This window comes from Ambystoma mexicanum, chromosome 7p (genome assembly GCF_040938575.1).
Source record: "Ambystoma mexicanum isolate Mex_15411 chromosome 7p, UKY_AmexF1_1, whole genome shotgun sequence".
In the NCBI taxonomy this organism is placed as follows: Eukaryota; Metazoa; Chordata; class Amphibia; order Caudata; family Ambystomatidae; genus Ambystoma; species Ambystoma mexicanum.
This window is the reverse complement of record NC_090939.1, coordinates 833,753,206-833,778,790: the sequence shown is the minus strand read 5'-3', so window position 1 is coordinate 833,778,790 and position 25,585 is coordinate 833,753,206. Positions and strand designations below refer to the sequence as shown.

General features: G+C 44.8%; 1 protein-coding gene across 1 annotated transcript in view; it reads left to right on the top strand.

Annotated features, from left to right (window-relative positions):
* The first annotated feature begins 176 nt into the window (after positions 1-176).
* Positions 177-25,585, top strand: part of ITGBL1 (integrin subunit beta like 1) — a 1,421,787-nt gene continuing 1,396,378 nt past the window's right edge. The window contains exon 1 of the mRNA XM_069637000.1: positions 177-498. Within this exon, the coding sequence (XP_069493101.1) occupies positions 416-498 (83 nt within the window). The 5' untranslated portion in view covers positions 177-415. The remainder of the gene's footprint in view (positions 499-25,585) is intronic.

Sequence of the window (25,585 nt, the reverse complement as noted above, 5' to 3'; positions counted from 1 at the left end):
AGCCACATCAGCCCACTGTAGCTGTAAAATATATATAAACCAATACAGGCACACATCTCTGGTATTTCAGGAATGAGCCAGTTTCCTTTAAAAAAAAAAAGTCTATGGGCGCTTTCCATGTCAAAATAAACCGCCTGGACGCGCAACTGGTTCTAATTATTTTCACTGAAAGCGGGCTGTGAAAGTTCAGGCTTTGGTGGCGCTCGGCGTGCACTTTCATTAGAGGCAGCAGCGGGGGCACCGGGTGGGGGGAGAGAGGACTGGCCGGTTTGGTCCAGCTGTGCGCGACTGCCCGCTGCTGTGCCAGGCTGCCGGGAAAGTTTCACTGCCCGCTTTTGGAAGACTCTCTGTCGCTCTTGGCGGGTGCGGCTCGTGTAGCTGCGGTTTCCACAGAGATTTCCTACAGACCGGGAGGATGGCGGCGGCTTTACTTGTGGGGCTTTCGTCCGTCTTGGTTTTCCTCACCGCGGTCCCTTTGAGCTCGTGCCAGCAGTCGAGGTAAGTCGCGGCAGCGCGGCGGGGCTGGGTGAGGGGGTGGCAGTGGCACCCCAGCTCCTGTGGCACTGTCGAGTTCACAGTGTGTGAGGGAGGAAGAACCTGTCTTTATGCTTAAACCCGCGGCAGTTACACTCTCGGCCTGGGAGGGAAAAACTACACACACACAGATGTTCTAGTCTAGTCTTTGATTTCTTGCAAAAACGCCACGAAGTATTTAAAGGCAAAATGCACTTGTGAGAAAACCGTTATGCCCAGCGTTAATACGTAATAACGATTCTGCTTGGTAGGAAACTAGCCCGCAGTTAGTTGGCAGCAGTTGTGTGACGTGTGTCGGACTGTGCCTTACTGATCTGCGAGAAGGGTGCAGGCTGTTCTCAGTATTCCTCAATTTGGATTTGTAATTTTTTTTTGGTATTCTTATTTGGTTAACAAGTAACCTTTAACAAACACAGAAAAAAAGATACACTAATTCATTTAAAATACACATTAAAAGAAGTTATTCATAAAAGAAAAAAAAAGAAAAAAACTTTAACAAATCAGAAAGAAGCAAAAATGTACAGTTTATGGAACTATACAAGAAAGAGCTTAATCCAAATACCCATTACGCCAAACACTGCCCTTTCACATACATCTAAAACTTCCTTTAAGAAGTGAATCGCAGCAGTCATCCATTTATTATGACCCAAGGAATCCATATTACGCTGCCATACTCTAGCAGTGTGAACCTGCGCATAGGGCTGGATTAAGTGGCTAAAGTATGACATTCACCTCGCCACTAGTGATTTGCAATGTAACAATATATGACGTAGCATCTCCACCTCCTCGGAGTTAAAACAAAACCTACATACTCTCAGCTCCCTCTGAACTTTGCTCCATGCCCCCACAATTTCATTTACATGAGCCAAGTGTAGTCTAAATCTCATCACCCTCGGCCGGCACGATGCACTGAGAGACTATGTAGATATTCCACGATGCACTGAGAGACTATGTAGATATTCCACGATGCACTGAGAGACTATGTAGATATTCCACGATGCTCTGAGAGGCTATGTAGATATTCCACGATGCTCTGAGAGGCTATGTAGATATTCCACGATGCTCTGAGAGACTATGTAGATATTCCACGATGCTCTGAGAGACTATGTAGATATTCCACGATGCTCTGAGAGGCTATGTAGATATTCCACGATGCTCTGAGAGACTATGTAGATATTCCACGATGCTCTGAGAGACTATGTAGATATTCCACGATGCACTGAGAGGCTATGTAGATATTCCACGATGCTCTGAGAGGCTATGTAGATATTCCACGATGCTCTGAGAGGCTATGTAGATATTCCACGATGCACTGAGAGACTATGTAGATATTCCACGATGCTCTGAGAGGCTATGTAGATATTCCACGATGCACTGAGAGACTATGTAGATATTCCACGATGCACTGAGAGGCTATGTAGATATTCCACGATGCACTGAGAGACTATGTAGATATTCCACGATGCACTGAGAGACTATGTAGATATTCCACGATGCTCTGAGAGACTATGTAGATATTCCACGATGCTCTGAGAGGCTATGTAGATATTCCACGATGCACTGAGAGACTATGTAGATATTCCACGATGCTCTGAGAGGCTATGTAGATATTCCACGATGCACTGAGAGACTATGTAGATATTCCACGATGCACTGAGAGGCTATGTAGATATTCCACGATGCACTGAGAGACTATGTAGATATTCCACGATGCACTGAGAGACTATGTAGATATTCCACGATGCTCTGAGAGACTATGTAGATATTCCACGATGCTCTGAGAGACTATGTAGATATTCCACGATGCTCTGAGAGACTATGTAGATATTCCACGATGCACTGAGAGACTATGTAGATATTCCACGATGCTCTGAGAGACTATGTAGATATTCCACGATGCACTGAGAGACTATGTAGATATTCCACGATGCTCTGAGAGGCTATGTAGATATTCCACGATGCTCTGAGAGGCTATGTAGATATTCCACGATGCACTGAGAGACTATGTAGATATTCCACGATGCACTGAGAGGCTATGTAGATATTCCACGATGCACTGAGAGGCTATGTAGATATTCCACGATGCACTGAGAGACTATGTAGATATTCCACGATGCACTGAGAGGCTATGTAGATATTCCACGATGCACTGAGAGGCTATGTAGATATTCCACAATGCTCTGAGAGGCTATGTAGATATTCCACGATGCACTGAGAGGCTATGTAGATATTCCACGATGCTCTGAGAGGCTATGTAGATATTCCACGATGCTCTGAGAGACTATGTAGATATTCCACGATGCTCTGAGAGGCTATGTAGATATTCCACGATGCTCTGAGAGGCTATGTAGATATTCCACGATGCTCTGAGAGGCTATGTAGATATTCCACGATGCTCTGAGAGGCTATGTAGATATTCCACGATGCTCTGAGAGGCTATGTAGATATTCCACGATGCTCTGAGAGGCTATGTAGATATTCTGGGAATATTCTGTGGTCTGACATGCATCAGCAGGTCAGCATACAGATTGAAGGTTCTGACTTTGCTGATTGTGTCGGTCCAGTCCCACTCCTTGAGTCTCCTTTTTGTTTGGGTTGACCTATAGCATAACTTGTCTTTCGAGATGTCATGCCTTTTGCAGAGCAGATCACACTCTATTTCCCAATTTTCTAAAGCAACCCACGATTTTCTGGGTAGCGATTGGATTAACAGCCACCATATTGACCCCTCCTTGGCACAAAGAATGTTTTTTTAGCTGTGAGAGGTTCTTCCGATAAAGATGACATTTTGTGGAGGACAACCCTAACTCATAATGGATTGCTAACACTGCAACACCATTTGGTAGGTGCAAGACCTTCCTCCAAAACAGGCCCTCCTGGGCATCACAATATTATCGATGGCACAGCCTTTGCCCTAAGGAATTCTAGGGCCGAAGTCAAAGAAAAATGGCCACATTTCCAGTTTCCAGCATAGGCTTGAGTTGCGAGCTTGAGCATCTTGGAGCTTAGGTAGCTTTGCACCTCCGTTTTCTTTTGAAGTTCAGATATTCTGCACCCCAAGTAGCAAACATTAGAAACCTTTGTGATGGGCAAACCACCAATATTCCATTGGAAGATAGTGCATTTTTGCTTCATTCCTGGTTTAAATGTCAGTGTCTGTGTGATTTTGTTATATTGATACTTAAATGGTTTAATTCAGCATATTTAGGCAGGGCATCACGCTTGTGCCGCAAACCGATTGGCGTATGGTGTATAATTAAAAAGAACAAAGTCGTCAGCGTAAAGCAAGTAATCCAAACAGATAAATGCTAAATTCGGGGAAAAGCTACTAATACCTTTGAAGATTTCAGCAAGATCCAATAGGAAAAGGCTAAAGAGTAGAGGGGCCAATACCCAGCTGCCCTGTTTCAGCCCACACGTAGTGAAGAACATGGGTGATGACAGCTTGCCATAGGCATTTAACCGCACTCTGATAGAAGAGTCAGAGTGGAGGGCCATCATGATCTCGAGTAAGTGTGCAGGGCATCCCCATTGTCTAAGCTTTGTCCACAAGCGGGTTCGATCAATACTATTGGACGCCATGGCAAAGCCAATAAATGCCATATAGACGGGTTTCGACCTCGCCATTGCCTCCTTCTTTATTAAGCCCAGAATGAACATGTTTGCATTTGTTCCTGTGCCTTTCATAAATCCCGTTTGGACTTCATCCAATCTGCCTGCATCCTGTGCCCAGTCCGTTAGTTCTTTAAACGCTATGGAATTTTGCGGGGCTGCGAGTTCAGTGTTTTTGGAACACGTCCCACTTTTACTAGCCACAGACCGAAGCGCAAAGGACATGGCGCTAGATACTCTAAAAACACAGCTTGGGGCAAACCCATTGTCATTTTCTCCACATTATTTTTCCGCCCCTCTTCTTTACCTTGATATGATATGATATGGCATTTATAACGCGCCCATACGCAAGTGTTTCAGGGTGCGAGAATGTTGGTTGAAGCTTCGGTTGAATCTTCGGTTGCTGGTTTAGCAAACAAACCCATTTTAGAGGCAGAGACCTTCATGGATTTGTGGGGCACATTTGCCAAACTGCCTACTTTAAACAAAAAGTATAGCAAACTTAGAAAAATCTATCAAATCTCCTATTCATATATTTAAAACAAGCCAACATGTAAAGTTCATTTTCTTCTTGAATGTCACTTGTCTAATGACCTTTTTACTTAACCACCACAAATGCACAGATTCAGTTCTCACCCATCCCTTCTCGGATACCCAAATAGACGTGGACAATTTCTCTTGTAATACACACTGGGCCTCAGTACAAGTATGGCGGTAAGGCAACAACGGCACCGGTATCGCTACTGGCAACGTTGCTACCTTACGGCCATACTAGGAGTTCTGCTTGCGGGTGCCCTTGCACCCACCATGTGGGCAGCCACCAGGTGGGCACCCATGAGCAGAACACGATGGTAGCCGTTATTAACGGTACCAGTGCAACCACCCTCCCCATTCCCATTGAGCCCTATGTGGCTCAATGGGATTGGGGATGTACCGGGCCCGGCACCCGCAAAAGGGCAATTACCGGGACCGGCTGGGCCGGAATAGCCCAGTAATTGCCCATTCCCAGGTGCCGGATCCGGATGCGAGTTTGGAGGTAGCCTTGCCGGTAAAACCGCCAAGCCTACCTCCAACCTCGTAATGAGGCCCACTGTATACATCCAATGGAGACTTGGTGAATTTTCAGACATGTGGGGTGTAAATAAGCAGCCCGAATTCAGCTGTGCGGGTGAACCTCATCCCCGCCGCGCAGTGATTGGGTTTATCCTTGAACCCCCAGGACTTAAATACATTGAGCCAACTGGTGCATTTTGCTGAACACTTTTTAAAAGAAATGGGGTAACTAGGCAGTCCTAAAGGTGAACACTTAGGGCCTGATTCATGGAATTTTTTTGCACGGTTCAAAATGCCCTTGCACTGCTGAAAAGTGACTTTGAAATGCTGACACATAGGCTATGCCAATACCCCAGAGGTAAGGTTTGCCCACAGTTCCACAGATCATTTCTCTGCAGCAGCAAACAACGAGTATACCGATTAGAAATATGCATACCTGTTAAAAACGCTAGATCAGGTGTCTGCAACCTGTGGCTATCCAGATGTTTCGGACTACGATTCCCATGATCTTACAACATTGACTATTGTGGCTAGGGGTGATGGAAGTTGTAATCTAATATATCAAAGGTTGCAGACCCCTGCACAAGATGCACAGTAGGCAAGTATGTGTGATGCATCAGCAAGCCGGTGCTTTCCGAATCTACCCACAGGGAAACATGACAATCATTCATTAAATGGCATATAGATTCACACCATTTTTAAATTGGTACCAGGAGATACAATTACATCAGCTTTGAATACTTAATCAGCAGATATTTGCATTATTGTTTCTATGCTTAACACAAAACTTCCAGAAAATAAAAGAAAACAGTATCACACAATATATGCCACTGTGCTGCCACCATACACAGCACACAGAGCCTTATTTTATTATTCCAGGCTGCTGCCAGTAATATGATGGGCAGTTTGCGATTCCACAAAGGGTGCTGCTCAAATATGCAAATCCTCTTTCAAATATGTTCATTGTGAAAGCCTGTTATTTTCTTTATTGCCATGTCAATTCCATGTTCTAATCCAGTGTTGCAATGCCTCAGTTAATCACAAATAATCATGTCAGTTTTAACTGTTACTTGAAAGTTGTACACTGCAATGCTATTTTCTACTTTGATTCCAGAGAGTTTTCCAAAAATAAGAAACTCCTTCTACCAAGAATGTATAATACCAAATATCCATATCTAAAGGTTGATGTCCACTCAGGTAGGTTTACAATCACATTTTAGTGCCTTACAAGAGGAGAGGAGAACTATCTACTTTTATATAACTCTGGTCATGCCCACAAGGACAGGCCAGCACCAAAATACTAGAACATCCTATTCTGAACATAGGTGCCATGAGCAATCTGAAGCACATGCTTCCGCCTTGTGGGACTGTGGTGTTGTGTCCATCTAGATACCGAAAGCCAGGGGTCCAGGTCTGGATTACCCTTACTAATTTAGCATAAAAACCCAAGCTTTTAAAAATTTGACAAAATTGAGATCTTCTCTTCAGAGAATGACAAAGAGCAAATACTCTGTTCAGCAAGATGGGGCCCACCAAGGAGGGTCAACAATCATGCTTTAGGCCAGTGTTCCTTACCAGAGCAGACATATCTATTTGTGTATCTGTCTGGTCGTGTAATTGTAGACCCTCTTGTGTGGTCACCATCCAACAGAACAGGTTATTTGGCCGTGTGTGGAATGCCATCTGGCCATTTTAGATATGAACCCTCGTTCCAAGCACTACATAACTGTGGAATTGTTGTCCTGGCTGCACGCACACTGTACAAATAAGCCGTACCTGAGTTCCCTAGAAATATACCAATCCCTAGATCTCGCAAAAATTGGTGACCAGTCGGATCCTTTATTGAAGTAAAGGGGCCGTAATGCGCTACCCTCTGAGTTAATATCAAAAGATGTCGATGTTTCTAATGGCCCTCTTTCAAAAGTTGTGCCCTGTGTCCCCTCTTCAGAAAGTAATGAGTAACTTGCACTGTTGGTGGAGGTGGAGAAGTCTAAACCAGGCCTCATGCTCACTGAGCGATCCGTGACAAGCCATACATTGTCCATCATTCCCAAAAACGTCTGAGTTAGGAAATCACAAATGCCAGTACCCAAGGATAAGTCACTAGGAGATTATGTTATGAATGGAAGGAACTTCGTCATTGCAAATATAGAAAAACCCAGGAAAACCCAGTAGACGAGAGCCCAGAGAAGCATTAATGAACACGGTTCTTGCCTGGCTCCAGCAGAGAACCGGACCTCGAGTAGTTAGATGCTCAGATGTGAAACTGGTTTGAAGACCAAAGAATGATGAATGGTGTGTGCAGGAAAATAGGGATTGCGTATTACTGGCATGCAGAGCAATTAACTTTCCTTTTTACTTGTGTAACTGCAATTACTTACCCAAAGGTTCATCTAACCTGAAACTGGTAGTGAAATAGTTCTGGGTGAATTCTATTGTTCTAAATATTCTGTGTAAAATTAATTCCTATGGTTCTGGTTTATGTTTTATGTTGTACGTCATATTTGTCAGCAATCTTTCAGTGCTATATAAATAAATCAAATAAAGAAGGTATTTTTTATTTGTCTCAGTCAGGATGTTTCGGCTGCTAGCAAGGCTGTAGGCTTGGGGTCGCCTATCATTTTTTTCTTTATGGGGGCAGTTAGCACCCTTCTCAGAGAGACAGCCAATAGTAAGCTGTAGTTGTAACAGTAATCAAAGGGCACACCCATCCTCAACAGGAGTAGCCTGACACCACAATGCTGCATATTCAAAGGCCTTTGATTCTATTGAGAATGAAAGGGCCTGAGCTAGGGTAGTCAGAGGGATCTCTGTATAGCTGGAGGAAGGTTCCATCATCTTGTTTCTTTCCTTCCTTACCTTCTAAAGCACTTTGAGTTTGATGTCAGAAGGAAAAGTCCACTTGTTCGAACAAAAGAAAAAAGCTATTTGAACCCCTAACGCAGGCTAGCTTTGGTCCTATCACCTGGCCACTTTAGCCTTTAAAAGAAGGAGTCTTCTGCAACTTCTTTGAGTCATCACTGGACTTCAATCCGTTAAGAAGATGTCATTGAAACCTATTGCAATAGCATTCCTTTCCAAGGTCCTCCCGTTGTGAGGTGAAGGCTGGTGTTGCAAGGGAGAGGCAAGCTGTGTCCCCTAACGATCCCCAAGGACCATTGGGGTTGAACTGCTCCTGGAACAAGACTTGCATCTCTGCCAGCCACCCTGTTGCCCAAGACCTCACTGTGTTGAAGGACCCCTGAAGGTGTGTGCCCGGCTCCCCCGGGTTTGGGAGAAAGAAAAAGGTCCCTGAGAGGTAAGACAGCCAGGATTCCTACCACTTTGCTGTGAAACCTCTGCGAGGCATGATTCCAGGGTGTTCAACCCAGATCAAACCACTAGGACTCTCTATTGCTGCCTTTGGCACTTGCTAAACTTCAAACCACTGTCCTGCCTGTTCAAACCAGTTTGGCTCTGCAATGCCCATCTGAAAGCACGTTGTTGCGTCAGCTTCAACAAAGAAGTACCACTGCATCGCTCAAACAACTATTCGAACCTCCAGCTTCTTCATCGCCTAACGAGTCACTGATTGAATCGACCCTGATATTCTACCTAAACTGCATTCTTTGAGTCCCCGGATCAAAATGACTTGTCTGTGCAGCCCGGCATTAGCACGTATGCAGTCGAACCTCGACAACCAAACCAAACTTGATGACTTCCACGATCCACACCGCTTGAGTAACATTTCAAACCACAGCCTTCTTTAGTTGAAAATCACTTTGACATCTGCTTGTCCCTGGACAGCTGCCTCTGGCGCATATTGAATAGCATCAAATAGTGAAACAGTATCGAGAAGCCTGCTTCACCATTTTCAAACCACCAAGACACTGCAAAGGTATTAATGACTGCTCCCTCAGTCCATCCAGGACCCTCGAGATTGGCTAGGTCACAGACATCTCTTTTTGCAACTCAAAAACATGTCCTTTTAAGTTTGTGGTTTTTATTGTCTTTTCTCCCCGTCTCATTACCCAGAGTTCCGCATCTTGCTATCTTGCATGTTCTGTGTTCTTTTTATAGCAGTGGGTGTTTACAGTGTTTTCTAGTTATTTATTATTGTATATGTTGTTATTTTGGACTGTTTTAGTATGCTGTTTGGGGTGTCACTGAACCACATACACCCCCCTCTTAAGAGTATAGCCTTCCCTTGGCCCACGTTACCACTAAAGGCAAAGTAGGTATATCTCTACACTGTGCCTGCTTAACCTTTTATGATTATGTTGGCTCTTGATTTGTAGAAATGTGGGGGCTGAGTAGGTGCTTTATCCTCTGCTCATCCTTGTACTCATGCAGGGCACAAGTGAACTAGTCACATGCAGGTTTTGCTTTCAGTAGAGGAACTCTCACATTTTTTGTAGTTGGTCGCAAAAGCACCAGTCTTTTTTATATTACCCCCAGAAAATTGCCATCCCACTTTCAAAAGTGCCATGCTAGTTTTGCCATACTTCAGTGAGTTGTCGTACTAAGTTCGATATCACCCCAGAACATTGCCTGGCCAGTTTCAAGTGTAAGGCCAGGGTTTACCCAAGTTAACCACAATGTAATGATAGCTTCTGTATTTCGCCAGATAAATGCTATACCATTTTCCACAGTGCCATTGTTGTAACCCAGTTAAGTACATTGTTATGCTAAAGTCTACATTTCTGCTATTTTCCCTGCTTCCTTGGCGAACATGTGGTAGGGAGCACCTGTCGGCAAGGAACCTCCCAATCCATGCTAGATTTACCTTGCTCAGGGGTGATGGAAATAGCCCAGTTGATGTGGGGACAGTACCTGACTCATCCCTTCTCACTGGAATAGTCTGCAGAATAGCAACATGCCTTCAGTTAGTGCTCATGCAGGGTACACTGTGAAATCACTGATGACAGTTTGTATTCTCACTGGCTCCTACCTGATGCCTCCCTGTGACAGCCCAAGTTTAGACCACACCTGCACATGGACCATACCAGTAGGACTGCCTATCATGTGATATTTTTGTGAGCAAGACAAATCCTCACCTTGCACATTGCTTTGTTTACAGATTGGGTGCGGCGGGCATAGCTTGCAGTGTGCTGTTGCGAGTATCAGCAATAGGAGACTGGCAGGTCAGTGCACTGTCATGCTCTCACTGCAGGGGGCAGACTCGGGCTTTGGGCTGCTCTAAGGCTGGCCCTCCTCTATGCCTGGGTGTAAAGGTCATGAGTTAGGCAACCACCCATACCATTGGGCTGAACACAACTTCACAAGTTCGAATCCTAAAACATTGTCGCCTTAGCCCTTCATCCCTCCATGGTTGATAAATGTAATACCTATAAACTGGATTATGACAGCTATGATTAAAGTGCTTAGTATTGGAGGAATCTGGAGAAAACACAATTAAAATTGTAATTGTATTATTTTTCTTATATTCTGTAGGATGTTTTAATCGGGCAACACCAAATTAAGAGGAACTGCCGACCCACCCCAAACCAGGCACGCACCATGTTCCTTAATTTAATACATTTATTTTTTTGAATCTGGGACCCCTAATTTAACAATATTGATTACCTACATCCTCTCTCCCCTTTTGGGAAAAGAAACACACAGGAATGCACAGACTGTCTATTCATAAAATAGAAATAATTGAAACAATTTAAATATTAACTAAGGCCGCATCTAGGAACTCCCAGTGTCAAATGGTATTACAATGATCAACAACCAATCTACTGATCGCATCCCTTTTCTACGCTATATTTGCTTAACTAGACTTTGGTAAACACACAAATCACCATATATCCATTTTGTTTATCCTGTGCAAACATGCACCATTGATTGAAAAATGTGTGAGGGTCCACGATAATGCTTTCATTTGTTAAAGACCCAATTAAATCAAAACATTGCTGCATATCTAATTCTCTATATTTCACTTTTAATGAATATAGATGCCACCCCACTTACTCAATGAACATGTCACAAGTTCAAACAACGTTCTAGAAAATGTAATTTAAATACGTTATTCCATTCCACATGTTTATCCCTTGCAAAATAAAAGCACATGCTTACTAAATTCCCTTCAATGGTGTCTCTGTTGCATTATTATATAAAAGTGTACCTTTCTCACTTTCAACGTGCAATTTAAAAGCAGGAAAATTAGTAGAACATAATCAACCTGGCTCTTTTGTCTTGAGCAAGTCAACATTAATAACAATACCCAGGAATGACTTTGATTATATTATTTTTCTAATTATGCACAGTCAGATGCCCATTTGACTCCCAAAATACTTCTTCTATACTAGAAGTTTTCACCCAGAGAAGGAGTTAGGGGATCTCACTGTATACGCACCATTGGACCTAGTCTATCATATGTATAACTCCAGAAGCACATACACTTCTGAAATGTTCCCTATCTTCTCAGTATGTAAAAGCCATTATATGTTCCCGCCCTCAGTACTTACAAATAATTATCACTCGGCGCAGGATTATTTCCCTTTTATGACATACATACATATGAATTTCTTTTGGATGTCTCACAGACAGGTGAGCAACCTCTACAGTACTGGTTCTACTCTCCCCCTCTAGAAACTGTTGACATCAATCAGCAAGTTCAGGTCAGCTTCCCTCCTTAGTCTGGCTGCTGTCTCCCACACTGAAGAAGGCCTGGGAGTTTAACTCATGATAGGCCTCACGTACAGTGCTCAGTTAGTAATCTGTCAATGGGTTCAAGTGGAAATCAATCTATTCCATCTCCTTCCTTTTGTTATCAATTCTCCTTTCCTTCTTCTTCTCCATCAGTCAGTGAGTGAACCAGTGAGTCCCCAGAATCTAGGGGTTTGGACTTTTATAGAGCAGGCACCACACCTCTCTTGAGGTGTGTATAATGTCTCTAATCATATTGGTCAATGTATGTGATTGGACAGTGGAGGGAAGGCACAGTATCAACAGTTAGACAGTAAGACGGACACAAGTGACCACAGTTTAAGGGCCTCATTACGACCAGGCTATTCCGAGTTTGGAGGGCCCGGTAATTCCTCCTTCAGGGATCCCGGGCACAGACCTTCCCCATTCCCATTTGAGCCCCCATAGGGCTCAATGGGAATGGGTGCGGGAGCTAACAACGGGCCGATTACGACCGGCCCGTTGTTAGCTCCCTGGTCCCCTCGCGGGACCTGTTCTGGATGTCTGGTAAAACCAGACGTCCACATCGGACCCGGGTGGGAACCTCGTAATATTGCAGAATGGGTTTAACTGCGCCGCCACCATTAGCGGCGCCCGTTAACCCATTCCGGTATACTTGTAATGAGGCCCTAAGGGTTTAATTGAACTTCGAATGGGTTTGAAAATTGCCTATCTAATGATGGGAGTAAGCTACACCCATTATATAATCATAATGCAGTCCTAGTGGTGTCTTGTCAAGATAAAGGGGCCTTTTCTAATAAACCATATACAATAAACAAACAAACAAACAAACAAACAAACAAACAAACCTATTGCCAATCCTTACCTCTAAATTCAAATAGTGTGGGAAACAATGTTATGCAAAAGAAAAGTGTTTATATGTTAGGATATTCAAGCCATTGGCTTCCCGTCCCCACGTTTTCAGCACGGGATAAGGCGGCACACTGGAGCTTAGCAGTCTCCGGCTTCTCTAGCATGAGGGTGCAGTTCAAGACTCCAACATCATGGCCTTCTGTGCCAAAGTCTCTTTGCCGTTCAAACTCTCTTCTTTCAGAGGGCCTGATGCAACAAACAAATAATAACGCTCCTTTCCTTTCAGGATTCTCCTAGGTACAGTTTTCTCAGGTGATTTACTGTTCACCTCGGATCCCCCTCCACTGGGCTCAGATCCACTTTAACACAAAGTTCATATTTCACATATAGACAATTGTCTTAGGATTTCTATGTATACAATTTCTTGGGTGATTCACAAACTTGCTTTAGCACAAAGCTTTCAATTGATCTCCCTCTGTCCGGCTCGGACCAATTTATCTATTTTGGCATCAACTCTCTTTACTGTATCAACATCAAAGACTTTTGATTGTGCGCATGATTTTGCTTGACCCATTGCAGGACTACTTCGATTCACAATCCTTTGTCACTCTTTCACTTTTGTCAACTCTCAGCTGGATACCTTACAGAGACCTTCGATTGAGCACGTGGTGCCAGACGTGTTGTATATCTTGGTTTCAAAGTTCAATCACTCATCGTATTTCAACTTTACTCACATTGGTTATCACACATGTTTCATACAATGTTTGTTCGAGCGCTCTCCATACAATTTTGCCGCTTGCAACCTGGGCTTCAACACAGACCAGTCTTGTATAGGTCTCCCCAAATCACCGGCTGTGTTGAATTCACTGATACTGCTTTGTTGTTGGAACCAAGGACAGTACCACGGCAGCTGGTGATTTTCCCTGCCTTGATTATCAATGCGGGAGGGCCCTGGGTACTTCCAACATACCATGCAGGATTCTTCAGCCTGGTTTCCTGGTCTTATGCTTTCTATTTTTGAGGCTTCATGAAAGTAATGGTTCCTTGTCAAAAAGGGCAAGGGAACTTCCCCCCTTGCATTCCCTTTTGTTTTGCCGTCTTTCTCCTTATGTTAAACTGTCATCTTGGAACTGCTGTTTCCTTGTGTGCTTTGCCTCGCTCTGAGTGTGCTCTCGTGCTCTTCCTTTTATCCATGTGGGGAAGTGTAATGGAAGTCAGGTGTGTGATATTCAGTAATAGCCTGAACCTGCCTAACCATTGTATTGGAACACATCAGGTATGCGGCTCAGGTATCAGTCTGTTTTCTCTCATAGCGGGCTATCTGCGACAAATTGTTCATGTTGGGAAAGGGGGGCTGCGGTCCTTAGTACCCTACCTTGTAGGAGGGGGTAAAGGTATTACAAGGTCCCTGTAACACCATCCGGTGTCCCACTCCCCGAAGACCCCTCACCCATGTGATCCTCCCGCACTGGTCCACCCACAGGAACTGGATCCAAAAGCAATGGCCGTGTCTTGATACAATTTACGGTGGATGAGTTTAACAGTTTGGCTTTTAACTCTATCATACTTTACATAACGTATGTTTCCATCTCAAAGTAATGTCCAAAAGCACAGACGCTAGGATACATGAGTCACTGCAGTGCAGCGTTTCTGCCAGACGAAATACAAATTCGCCTAATTTTAATAATGAAGATGACATCACAAGAATTTTGTTTTGGTCCATCTAATAGGGACCTTAAAGTTATACATTTAAAAAATGGTCTCTATGCAACATTTCAGCTGAAAGTTATTAACAGAAATAGGAATCCAAGGTAATTTCACTGATACTTGTTATTCTCTCTTCCACTTTACACAATATTACATGGCAACCATTATTTTGTGTGCCCGGCACCAAAACTTCTGGTGTCCATGCTGTTAGTTCAGAGTTGAAGTTGTGGTATGGCCCAGAGACTTGTGGCCATCGTAAAGTCCTTTCTAGTTTAAGCTGCTGTGGCTGTTTATGACTTTACTTCTGCCTCCTTAGACTTTACTTCTGCCTCCTTAGAATGGCCCCATGGTCTTGCTGTCCTTAGATGAGATATTCAATCTTCCCAAGTATCAAATTCCTTCCTTCAGGAAAGGCCTGGCGGATTGAAACATCAGATTAGATGAGAGGAAACTACTGGTGAAGCTGAACTCAGTGTACATTTAGCATTGTAAGAACAAGCAGAAGACAGATGTGCGTTGTAAATAGGACACTTGGACTTCATTGCAGAGTCTGGCTTCCTGACAGTTTTTATTGCTGTCATGATACCTACCCACGGGGAACCAGACCAGGTCCAGCAACCCCAGAAGCAGGCATCAGGTTATTTTGAGCAAGCCCAAAAACCCCTGCTAGGGGCTGTTTGGGTGCGGTCCTATATGGAGAGTCAGTCCTGGCGCAATAGGCACCAGGCTCATAGAGTAGAATTTACCTGATGCAGACCATGCTGCAAGCTTACCTGATGCAGACCATGCTGCAGAGCTCCAAGCAAAATGAGGCTTGGAAGGGACTATTTTATCTAGGGACTATTTTTCTTTACTCGGGTGGGGCTGGGGAGGAATACTTACCCGGGACTACTTTGGAGGCTATTTAAACCACACCCGAAGAGCAGCACACGCTTTGCGTTATTCTGCATCCAGCAGTGTAACGCTGACCGTGTCTGCAAGCCTGCATCCAGTCTTCTGCCACGCCCGCCTCGAGTCTGCAGCTCCTAGAAAAAGGGAGGAACAGAAGGAGAAAAGGTTAGAATAAGAGCAAAACCTTCGATCCTTACCTGAATTCCGGATCCACCGCGCCTTCGAGCTGGAAGAAAGAAGCATTTTACGCACGCTGCCTCGCCAGCAGCAGCGCTGCGCTGAACTCACCGGCCTTCGCAGCATTCTCACGATCCACTGCATCCTTCTGCACGTTCTCGCCGCACTCTGGCACCTAAGGGGAACACAAGAACAGCAAAGGTGAATCAAGGGAATAAACAGAGGCAATAGTAACTACCCCCATAGACTTACCTGATTACCGCCGGGGGTACTATTCCTCTTCACGGGTCGGCGCAGTCTCCATTGCATCCTCGCCGTACCCCAGCCACTAAGGGGAACAAAAGGACAACAAGGTGAGACAAAGGGACAAACAAGGGGAACTATTCTCACTGCAATAGACTTACCTAATTTTACCGCAAGAGGCATTATTCCCTGAACTTCATATTTTCTCTCCACACCTGAATAAGGGAGCAAGCAACAGATTACATTCTGGCCTTATTTTATTGAACTGTGTAGGATAAGGCAAATCCTTACCTGAACTTCGTCAGCTACCACAAGGAACTCTTCGTTGGGGTCAAGCCGCAAACTGCAAGTAATCGGACAAGAGTGAAAGTCAGACATGTGAACTCTTACGAACTACATACTTTTTCGGAGTCAATATTGTTCTGGAACTCACCAATTCCTTCGAGCCAGTGAAGCAACTGGTTATCAAGGCGCCCCTGCGCTCAAAGCAGGATGGAGAGCTCATCTTTTCAAACCCTCAGGTGAGGCTATAGGAGGGGATATCAAAGGTGATCTGTGGGGAGAACAGCGGGGGTGGGGGGATTTACGCTCAACTCCACGGGTGGTCAATTCCCTTTCTCCATTTGCAGAAGAATATTCCTGCGGGCCAAGCAAACAAAGCTAGGTGGGCCAGTCCAGTCCGTTATATCGGCCCTACGCGTCACATTGGTGGAGACCGCAGCTGTCCAGTTCAGATCGACGCCTCTGTGGGAGCCAGGTGAGCGTAACAGAACACGAAGCCTACCCACAAATTCCCACCCGGGCATTATGGATACCTCAGAGACTGACCAATTGGCCCAATTACTAGGGGAACTGAGGGCTGAAGTGCATTCCGCCCGTCAAGAAACCAATGCTCTTAAGAGAGAACTGATTTTGTCAAAGGAGCGAACTGATGACCTTGCTCGGCAACTTTTGCAAAGCCAGGCTGGACAAGCACCCCTACCTGGTTCTGGGGGAAATCCAGCTCTTGTGTTATCGAGTAACCCTGTGCAAATAAACCTACCAGGAAATATTCCATTAGCTCCACCCGAACGCTTTGCCGGAGATCCCAAAAGGTTCGCCGTTTTTATGAACCAATGCCGCTTGCACTTTTTATGCAGACCTGGAGCCTTCACAAACGATCAAGCCAAGGTAGTCTTTGTATTGTCATATCTCAGCGGCAGTGCAGCTGATTGGTCAATTCCACTAGTTACTCAGGATGACCCAATTCTTCGGGATTTTCAGGGCTTTCAAACTAGCATGGAAAGACTATTTGCCCGGCACTCCCAAGGACAGGCCCTGGATAACGAACTTTTGTCCCTACGACAGGGTAACCAGGACCTTCTATCCTACATCGCGACCTTTAATAGGTTGCTAGTGGAAACTGGATGGCCTGAGGTAAAACGAATCACGTTATTTCATCGAGGGCTTCGAGGAGAACTCAAGGATGTCTTGGCTCAAGTTGTGAACCCACCTTAAGACTGCGCTGAATATATAGACTTAGTGGTCCAGTTAGATCACAGACTTCAGAACAGAAAGGCTGATCGAGCCAAGTTTGAGAATCGGGTGTTGGTCAAAACCCACGCTAACCCCAAAGGAGCAGATGCTTCAGAACCCATGCAAATCGGAGGGGTTAAAGGACCCTTAACCCAGAAGGAAAGAGAAAGGAGACGGCAAATGCAATTGTGTCTATATTGTGGAACTTCTGGGCATTTTCTACGGGATTGTCCTGTAAAACCACCCAAGAAGGTGGTAGGAGCTGCTGATAAAAGCCATATGGAGTCAGACTCGGGAAACAACCACGCCCGACAAGCGTAGAGGTTCGCTTGCTGAGCTTGAAGAAGGATACTCAGACCTCGCATTTCATCATACCAATGGTCCTTGTAGATCCAGGGCAGCCATCGCGTATGCACGCAGTAAGGGCATACATTGATAGCGGGGCCATAGGAAACTATGTGGACTATGAATTGGCTTCCAGGATGAATCTACCTCTCTGCCGAAAAACTACCTCAGATGTCATCACCACAGTCAATGGAACTGAAATTGCCGCTGGGCCTGTAACTCATTCAACCGCAGAGATGACACTATTGGGTCAGGATAGGCATCGAGAGACTATTCTGTTTGATCTAATCAAAGCCCCACAGTTCCAAATAATACTGGGGATACCTTGGTTGGAAACACATAATCCTTGTATTGATTGGCGAAAGAAGAGAATAACCTTCCCGGATTGTGCACAAACCTGTTACCCAAAGAAAAATCAGAACGCAGGCCTGGCCTCAGTAACCACAACAGTCATGCAACTACCTCCAGAATACCAAGAATTCCAGGATGTCTTCCAAAAGGAACAGGCAAACACCTTACCTCCTCACAGATCGTACGATTGTCAAATCGATCTCATACCCGGTGCACAACCTCCTTGTAGCAGGATCTATGCCCTTACGGAATCTGAGAACCTTCACCTACGACAATACTTAGACCAGTACCTTGCCAATGGCTTTATTCGCCCATCCAAGTCCCCTGCATCTCTAGCTTTGTTCTTCGTGCCCAAAAAGGAAGGTGACCTCAGAACGTGCATAGACTACCGCGCATTGAACCAGATAACTGTTAAGAACCGATACCCATTGCCTCTGATCCTTGAACTACTAGACCAAGTGAAGGACGCTTGTATATACACTAAATTAGATCTCCGGGGGGCATACCATCTTGTACGTGTAAAAGAGGGCGACAAATGGAAGACTGCTTTCCGCACTAAGTATGGGTTATTCGAATACCAGGTGATGCCTTTCAGGTTGTGCAATGCACCAGCAGCCTTCCCATACTTCATGAACAATGTCCTTCATGAACTCATTGACGTTTGTGTTGTCGTGTATATCGACGATATTCTAGTATACTCCTCTTCAGAATCTGACCATGTGAAGCACGTCTGAGCAGTCCTTGAGAAATTGCGCCAGCACAAACTATATGCAAAGCTAGAAAAATACGTTTTTCATGCCACAGAAGTTGAATTTCTTGGATTTATCCTGACCCCAAAGGGAGTCCGAATGGACTCACGAAAGGTGGACGCAATCCTTAAGTGGCCATCACCAAGTTCAGTTAAAGGAGTACAAAGCATGCTCGGCTTTGCCAATTTCTACCGCAGATTCATCCCAGATTTTTCACATGTCGTACATCCCATCACAGCACTCTTGCGAAAAAATAAACGCTTTATATGCACTGAAAAAGCCTTCCAAGAGCTGAAAGCGAAATTCACGTCTGCACCTGTGTTAAAGCACCCGCGCCCTGAACTTCCATACATAGTGGAAACTGATGCATCCAGTCTAGCCATGGGAGCTGTCCTGTCTCAAAAGGACCCTGAAACTGGCCAGCTTCACCCAGTAGCATTTTGGTCCAGAAAGTTCTCGGCACCCGAGTTAAACTATGCGGTTAATGACAAGGAGTTATTAGCCATTAAATCCGCCTTCAAGGCTTGGCAGCACTATCTTCTCGGTGCCAGGCATACCATTACTGTGATCACTGATCACCGGAACTTACAGTATTTAAAGACAGCCAAGGCCCAATCGTCACGTCAACTCCGATGGGCTTTGTTCTTTGCCGAGTTCGATTTTGTGATAACCTATCGACCAGGTTGTAAGAATGGTAAAGCAGACGCCTTATCCCGAATAGGGATGGGAGAGGAAGAAGTGAACCCAGAACCAGTACCTATAATTTCCGAACAAAGGATTCTTGGCATGACTACTCTACAGACACTAGAGGACATTCAGGTAAAGATCCAGCAACTCTTTGATCCTACAGCCCTGCAGGAATGGGTAAAGAAAGGCCCGGACTACTCTGTCACCAATGATCTGCCTTATTACCAAGGGCGACTATTTCTGCCACACAAGGAACTACAAGAGCTAGTCATTTCCCGTTATCATGGTGCCCTAATGGAGGGGCACCCAGGTATTGCAAAAACTGAAGCTAAAATTAAAAGTCAATTCTGGTGGCCCACCTGGCGAAAGGATATTAAATCATTTGTGATGTCTTGTGGCATTTGCGCCCAAAACAAAAGTCAAAAGAAAAAAACAGCTGGACTCTTACAACCTTTAGACATTCGGCCTACACCATGGCACACCTTATTGTTAGACTTTATTACTGATCTACCTCCTTGTAATGGGTTTAAAACCACTCTAGTTATTGTGGATCTTTTTTCCAAGATGACCCACTTTATTCCTTTAAAAGGACTACCTTCAGCCTCAATCCTGGCCAAAGAATTCCTCGAAAACATTGTTCGCATACATGGATTTCCGTCTGTGTTGGTCTCTGACCGGGGCAGTCAATTAATTTCACATTTTTGGAAGAAATGTTGTCAATTGGCGCAAATCGACGTGAGATTATCGACCAGTCATCATCCCCAGACCGATGGTCAAACGGAGAGGACCAACCAGACTCTTGAACAATACCTGCGTTGTATGTTACATCAAACTGAGAGTAATTGGAAGGACATTCTTTGGATCGCCGAATATGCATACAATAATTCAGTACATTCTGGAACTGGACAAAGTCCCTTTTATACCCTATATGGGCATCACCCTCGAACCTCAGACCTTGACTCACCCCAACACTTAGAAATGCCCACAGTGGACCATCTACACGCTACTATTACACAAGCCTTTAAGGAGGCAACTGCACATTTAAAACAGGCGAAGGAGAAATATAAGAAAGATGCTGATCGGCATAGAAGTGATACTCCACAGTACCAGATAGGGGACCAAGTATGGTTGGCCACAAAACACATACCTCTCAAGGGAACGCGGACCTTTAACCCTAGATATTTGGGACCTTACTCTATTAAGGCCATTATCAACCCGGTGGCCATCAAGTTGGACTTACCTGCCAATATGCGAATTCATCCCGTCTTTCATGTGTCACTTTTGAAGCCAGTGCAACCAGGGACAAGACTAACCAAGCCACCAGACACCGTCCTTATAGACGGGGAACCCAAATTTGAAGTTAAGAACATCCTGGACTCCAAGATGGTGAAGTCAAAACTTTTTTATTTAATCGACTGGAAAGGTTACGGACCATAGAAAAGGTCTTGGGAACCTAGTGACCTAGAGCATGCACCTCATTGGTGAAAAGATTCCACAAAAATTTCCCAGACAAACCAAAACCACGGTGAAGAACAACTTTAGGAGGGGACTTGGGGGGGAGTTCTGTCATGATACCTACCCCCGGGGAACCAGACCAGGTCCAGCAACCCCGGAAGCAGGCATCAGGTTATTTTGAGCAAGCCCAAAAACCCCTGCTAGGGGCTGTTTGGGTGCGGTCCTGGCGCCTATGGCGTCAGGCTCATATGGAGAGTCAGTCCTGGCGCAATAGGCGCCAGGCTCATAGAGTAGAACTTACCTGATGCAGTCTATGCTGCAGAGCTCCAAGCGAAATAAGGCTTGGAAGGGACTATTTTACATAGGGACTATTTTTTTTAATCGGGTGGGGCTTGGGAGGAATACTTACCTGGGACTACTTTGGAGGCTATTTAAACCACGCCCGAAGAGCAGCACATGCTTCGCGTTATTCTGCATCCAGCAGCGTAACGCTCACCATGTCTGCAAGCCTGCATCCAGTCTTCTGCCACGCCCGCCTCGACTCTGCAGCTCCTAGAAAAAGGGAGGAACAGAAGGAGAAAAGGTTAGAATAAGAGCAAAACCTTCGATCCTTACCTGAATTCCGGATCCACCGCGCCTTCGAGCTGGAAGAAAGAAGCATTTTATGCACACCGCCTCACCTGCTGCAGCGCCGCGCTGAACTCACCGGCTTTCACAGCATTCTCACGATCCACCGCATCCTTCTGCACATTCCCGCCGCACTCTGGCACCTAAGGGGAACACAAGAACAGCAAAGGTGAGCCAAGTGAATAAACAGAGGCAATAGTACCTACCCCCATAGACTTATCTGATTACTGCCGGGGGTACTATTCCTCTTCACGGGTCGGCACAGTCTCCATTGCATCCTCGCCGTACACCGGCCCCTGAGGGGAACAAAAGGACAACAAGGTGAGACAAAGGGACAAACAAGGGGAACTCTTCTCACCGCAATAGACTTACCTAATTTTACCGCCAGAGGCATTATTTCCCGAACTTCATATTTTCTCTCCACACCTGAATAAGGGAGCAAGCAACAGGTTACATTCTGGCCTTATTTTATTGAACTGTGTAGGATAAGCCAAATCCTTACCTGAACTTCATCAGCTACCACGAGGAACTCTTTGTTGAGGTCAAGCTTCAAACTGCAAGGAATCGGACAAGAGTGAAAGTCAGACATGTGAACTCTTACAAACTACATACTTTTCGGAGTCAATATTGTTCTGGAACTCACCAATTCCTTCGAGCCAGTGAAGCAACTGGTTATCAACGCGCCCCTGCGCTCAATACAGGATGGAGAGCTCATCTTTTCAAACCATCAGGTGAGACTATAGGAGGGGACATCAAAGGTGATCTGTGGGGAGAACAGCGGGGGTGGGGGGATTTACGCTCAACTCCACGGGTGGTTAATTCCCTTTCTCCATTTGCAGAAGAATATTCCTACGGGCCAAGCAAACGAAGCTAGGTGGGCCAGTCCAGTCCGTCATCTCGGCCCTACGCGTCACATTGGTGGAGACCGCAGCTGTCCAGTTCAGATTGACGCCTCTGTGGGAGCCAGGTGAGTGTAACAATTGCTCAGCTTCAAAAGAGGTTCATTTCCTTGGGAAAGCAAGGCATCCTCCTACTCATCTGTTGCTGGGGGAGGTGAGTTGGAATACCATTTGGCAGTTGTAGCTGGTGCTTGATTCAGAAATGTAACATTTCAAAAACGTTTTATTCTACTTGCAGCAGGCCAGACAGCCTCACCAGCCACTACTTGTGGGAATAGTCACTCTATTACAAAATCTAGGAAATGTATCTGTTCTCTACTTGTCTCCATAGTAAACTTGATAGTGGAATTACATAGATTTACCCTGTTGAAAAAGTCTAAAAGAGTTTCCTCCGTGGCTGACCAGATAAACACTATGTAGTCGATATAGCACCACCAGATCTTAATCATCGATTGAGATGGTTTGGTCCGTAAAGAACAATTTGTTCCTCAAAAGAGGCCATGTAGAGAATGTCTAGGCTAAGCGCGAAGGCTACCCCATAGCGTGTTTGCAAGTAAATTGGTTGTTTAAGGTAAAGAAGTTTTTTGAAGGGCTATGAATATGAGTTCAATAGTGAACTCAGTAGTAACCTTTCATTGTAGGTTTCTTTGTGTAAGGTTTTCTCTTATGCATTGTATGGCTTTGTCTTGTGGAATGCTTATGTACAGTGATCTCATATACATAGTCACTAATATATTGAGATCGGGGTAAAAAGGCATGCCTTCATCTTAGATTGAGCAGTTCTCCATTTTAATAATAACCTTATGGATTATTCCATGTAACTCAACAATTCCTTTATGTTCCATGTCAAACATTGTCAGACATATATTTTCATTTTGGCTGGACTGCGAACATTGCACATTTTGTTTACACGTGTTTTTCAGATGCTGTGCGCAGGCTGCAGTTCACATGTTTGTTTTTAAACTGGCACATTTCTCTGTATCTATTCTTCGAGATAGATGTCCGTGGAACTCTGTGTGCTGATAATATTCCCATGCCATAATGATGCAATATTAACCTCGGCGGCGGGCTGACTCTTTCGGTAACGGCCACCAACCAAGTTAAGGGCCGAGCGAAGCGAGGGTCCTTAACAAGGGCAGCAGTGTGATTGCCGAGAGGGTCCGCCCTCCGCTTCGGTTAATATCGCCATTAGCTCTCGTGTAGTTTCCCTACATGGGTTCTAATGGTGTTTTTTTTATAAAAAAAAGTAAACCATGTTTTTGATCGGCCCCGGCAGTGCTGTCAGGGAAGTCCATTTTCCATGTTGATGACACTGATGTCATCAACATGGACAACAGAATTCCTGAAGAGCAGCACTGCTGGAACCGAGATGCACCACACCGTTAAGTTTTATTTTTATTTTCCTTTTAGAAAAAAGGACACCATTAGCAACTACACATGTGCTAAAGGGTGAAGGGGGAGTGGGGAAGGGAAGCACCCGACACCAATGAGAATGCTCGGAACGCAGGCTTTAATTGGTGAATATAGCCCGTGTTCTGAGCATTCTTAGTGGGGGATGACGCCTCCCAGTGTGCTAATGAGTGGTAGAACACTGCCTTGTCACCCATTATAGAGGCATCGTCTCTGTATGAAAAAAGGTAGCAGACGCCCCTCTCTCGAAAGAACACGGCATGATAACCTGTTCAGTGGTTTTTAACCACTTTTGAGAGTTTGCAGCCATCTGCTTTTTGCTCACTGTACCTATGGCAATTCCCCTCTGAACAAGAATACCAACAGCAACCCCATACACATGTTTCAGCCACCTCACTGATGAGGCCCAACAAGTCTGAAACATGTGTATGGGGTTGCTGTTGGTACTCTTGTTCAGAGGGGAATTGCTATAGCATTTCAGTGCTGGACTGCCCATGTGGGCGGGACAAAGACTGATATGCAAATGGATATTTCCCATCTGTGAAAGGTACAGTGAGCAAAAAGGAGATGGCTGCAAACTCTCAAATTGGTTATAAACCACTGAGCAGGTTATCATGCTGTGTTCTTTCAAGAGAGGGGCACCTGATACCTTTTTTGTATCATCTCTGTATGTTCTAAAATGTTTACTAAGCAAGGCCACTCATCCAAATCTTACATGTTCAGCACTACATCAAGCAGCCCAAGTTCTGGAAGCTAATTTCTGCGCACCTCCAATTTTTTCAAATTCGTCTGAGAACACATCTGCCATCTGGCAAGTGAAAAGACAAGATAGTTCATGATGAACATGTGTATCTGGCCAAGGTCCATGTGATGCTTGTGTCCATTTCAAATAGATTTGAAGTACACATAGGCATCAAGCAGTCAGTCCAACAGTATGATAGAAAAGTGCACAGTTTAAGATAGTAGATCTACACACCAACTGCATGTCCAGAGTTTGAAGTGATATGGGTCCATGTAATTCATTTTCTATTTACCACTCTTTTTTTTAATCTGAGTGTCAAATTCTGGGAAAAGGCGCACTTACTAGTGTTTTCTTTAGTTGTTATAAGTAGTATCACAGCATACCATATACATTAGATATTCTACACTTTTGGTCTCTGAAAACCGATCCAAAAAAATATTTTCTTTAATGTATGTAGTAAGCTACCCAATGTACATCTTCTGAGCACTTGGATGTTGACAGCATTTATGCAAACTGACAAATGTACTATCATTAGGGGCTCCAGAATAGAGTGAAGTGCATTTAAGAGAAGTGGGACCGTCCCCATTGGCACTTGCTTGTTTTGTGTTTCATCATTTTATTATTTCAATGAATCTGCCGGGTGCAGATTGACTTTGATATAGTTTTTGTATAACACTAGCAGAAGTACCTGTTCTCTGAACGGGTTCTATAGACAGACATAATAACACTGATCCTGTAGGTTGCTGTTCTGATTCACTTATCGCTTGATGTGCTTTGCACCCTGAAGTAAACTGCACTGAGAATTGGTGTGTGTGGCTGGCTGACATAGCTGGAGCAGACGTTGGGGAGAGGCGAGAGTTGGTGTGCTGCTGCACACTGGGAGCTTCTGTGCTCTCTCCCAATCTGTCGCCTCACCCTGGCATGGCGCATTTCATTGTGGCACATTGCAGTGCAAATATCTTGGAAACCGTGCATCCTAGGACCTGGACCTCGAGGTTTGTTCCTCATGTCAGGACTGGTCCTTCTACGACCACAAGGATGTTTTGCCAATTTCAGGCGACCGTCTCATGTGCGAAGGTGCTGAAATCTGGGGAAAGGGGGTT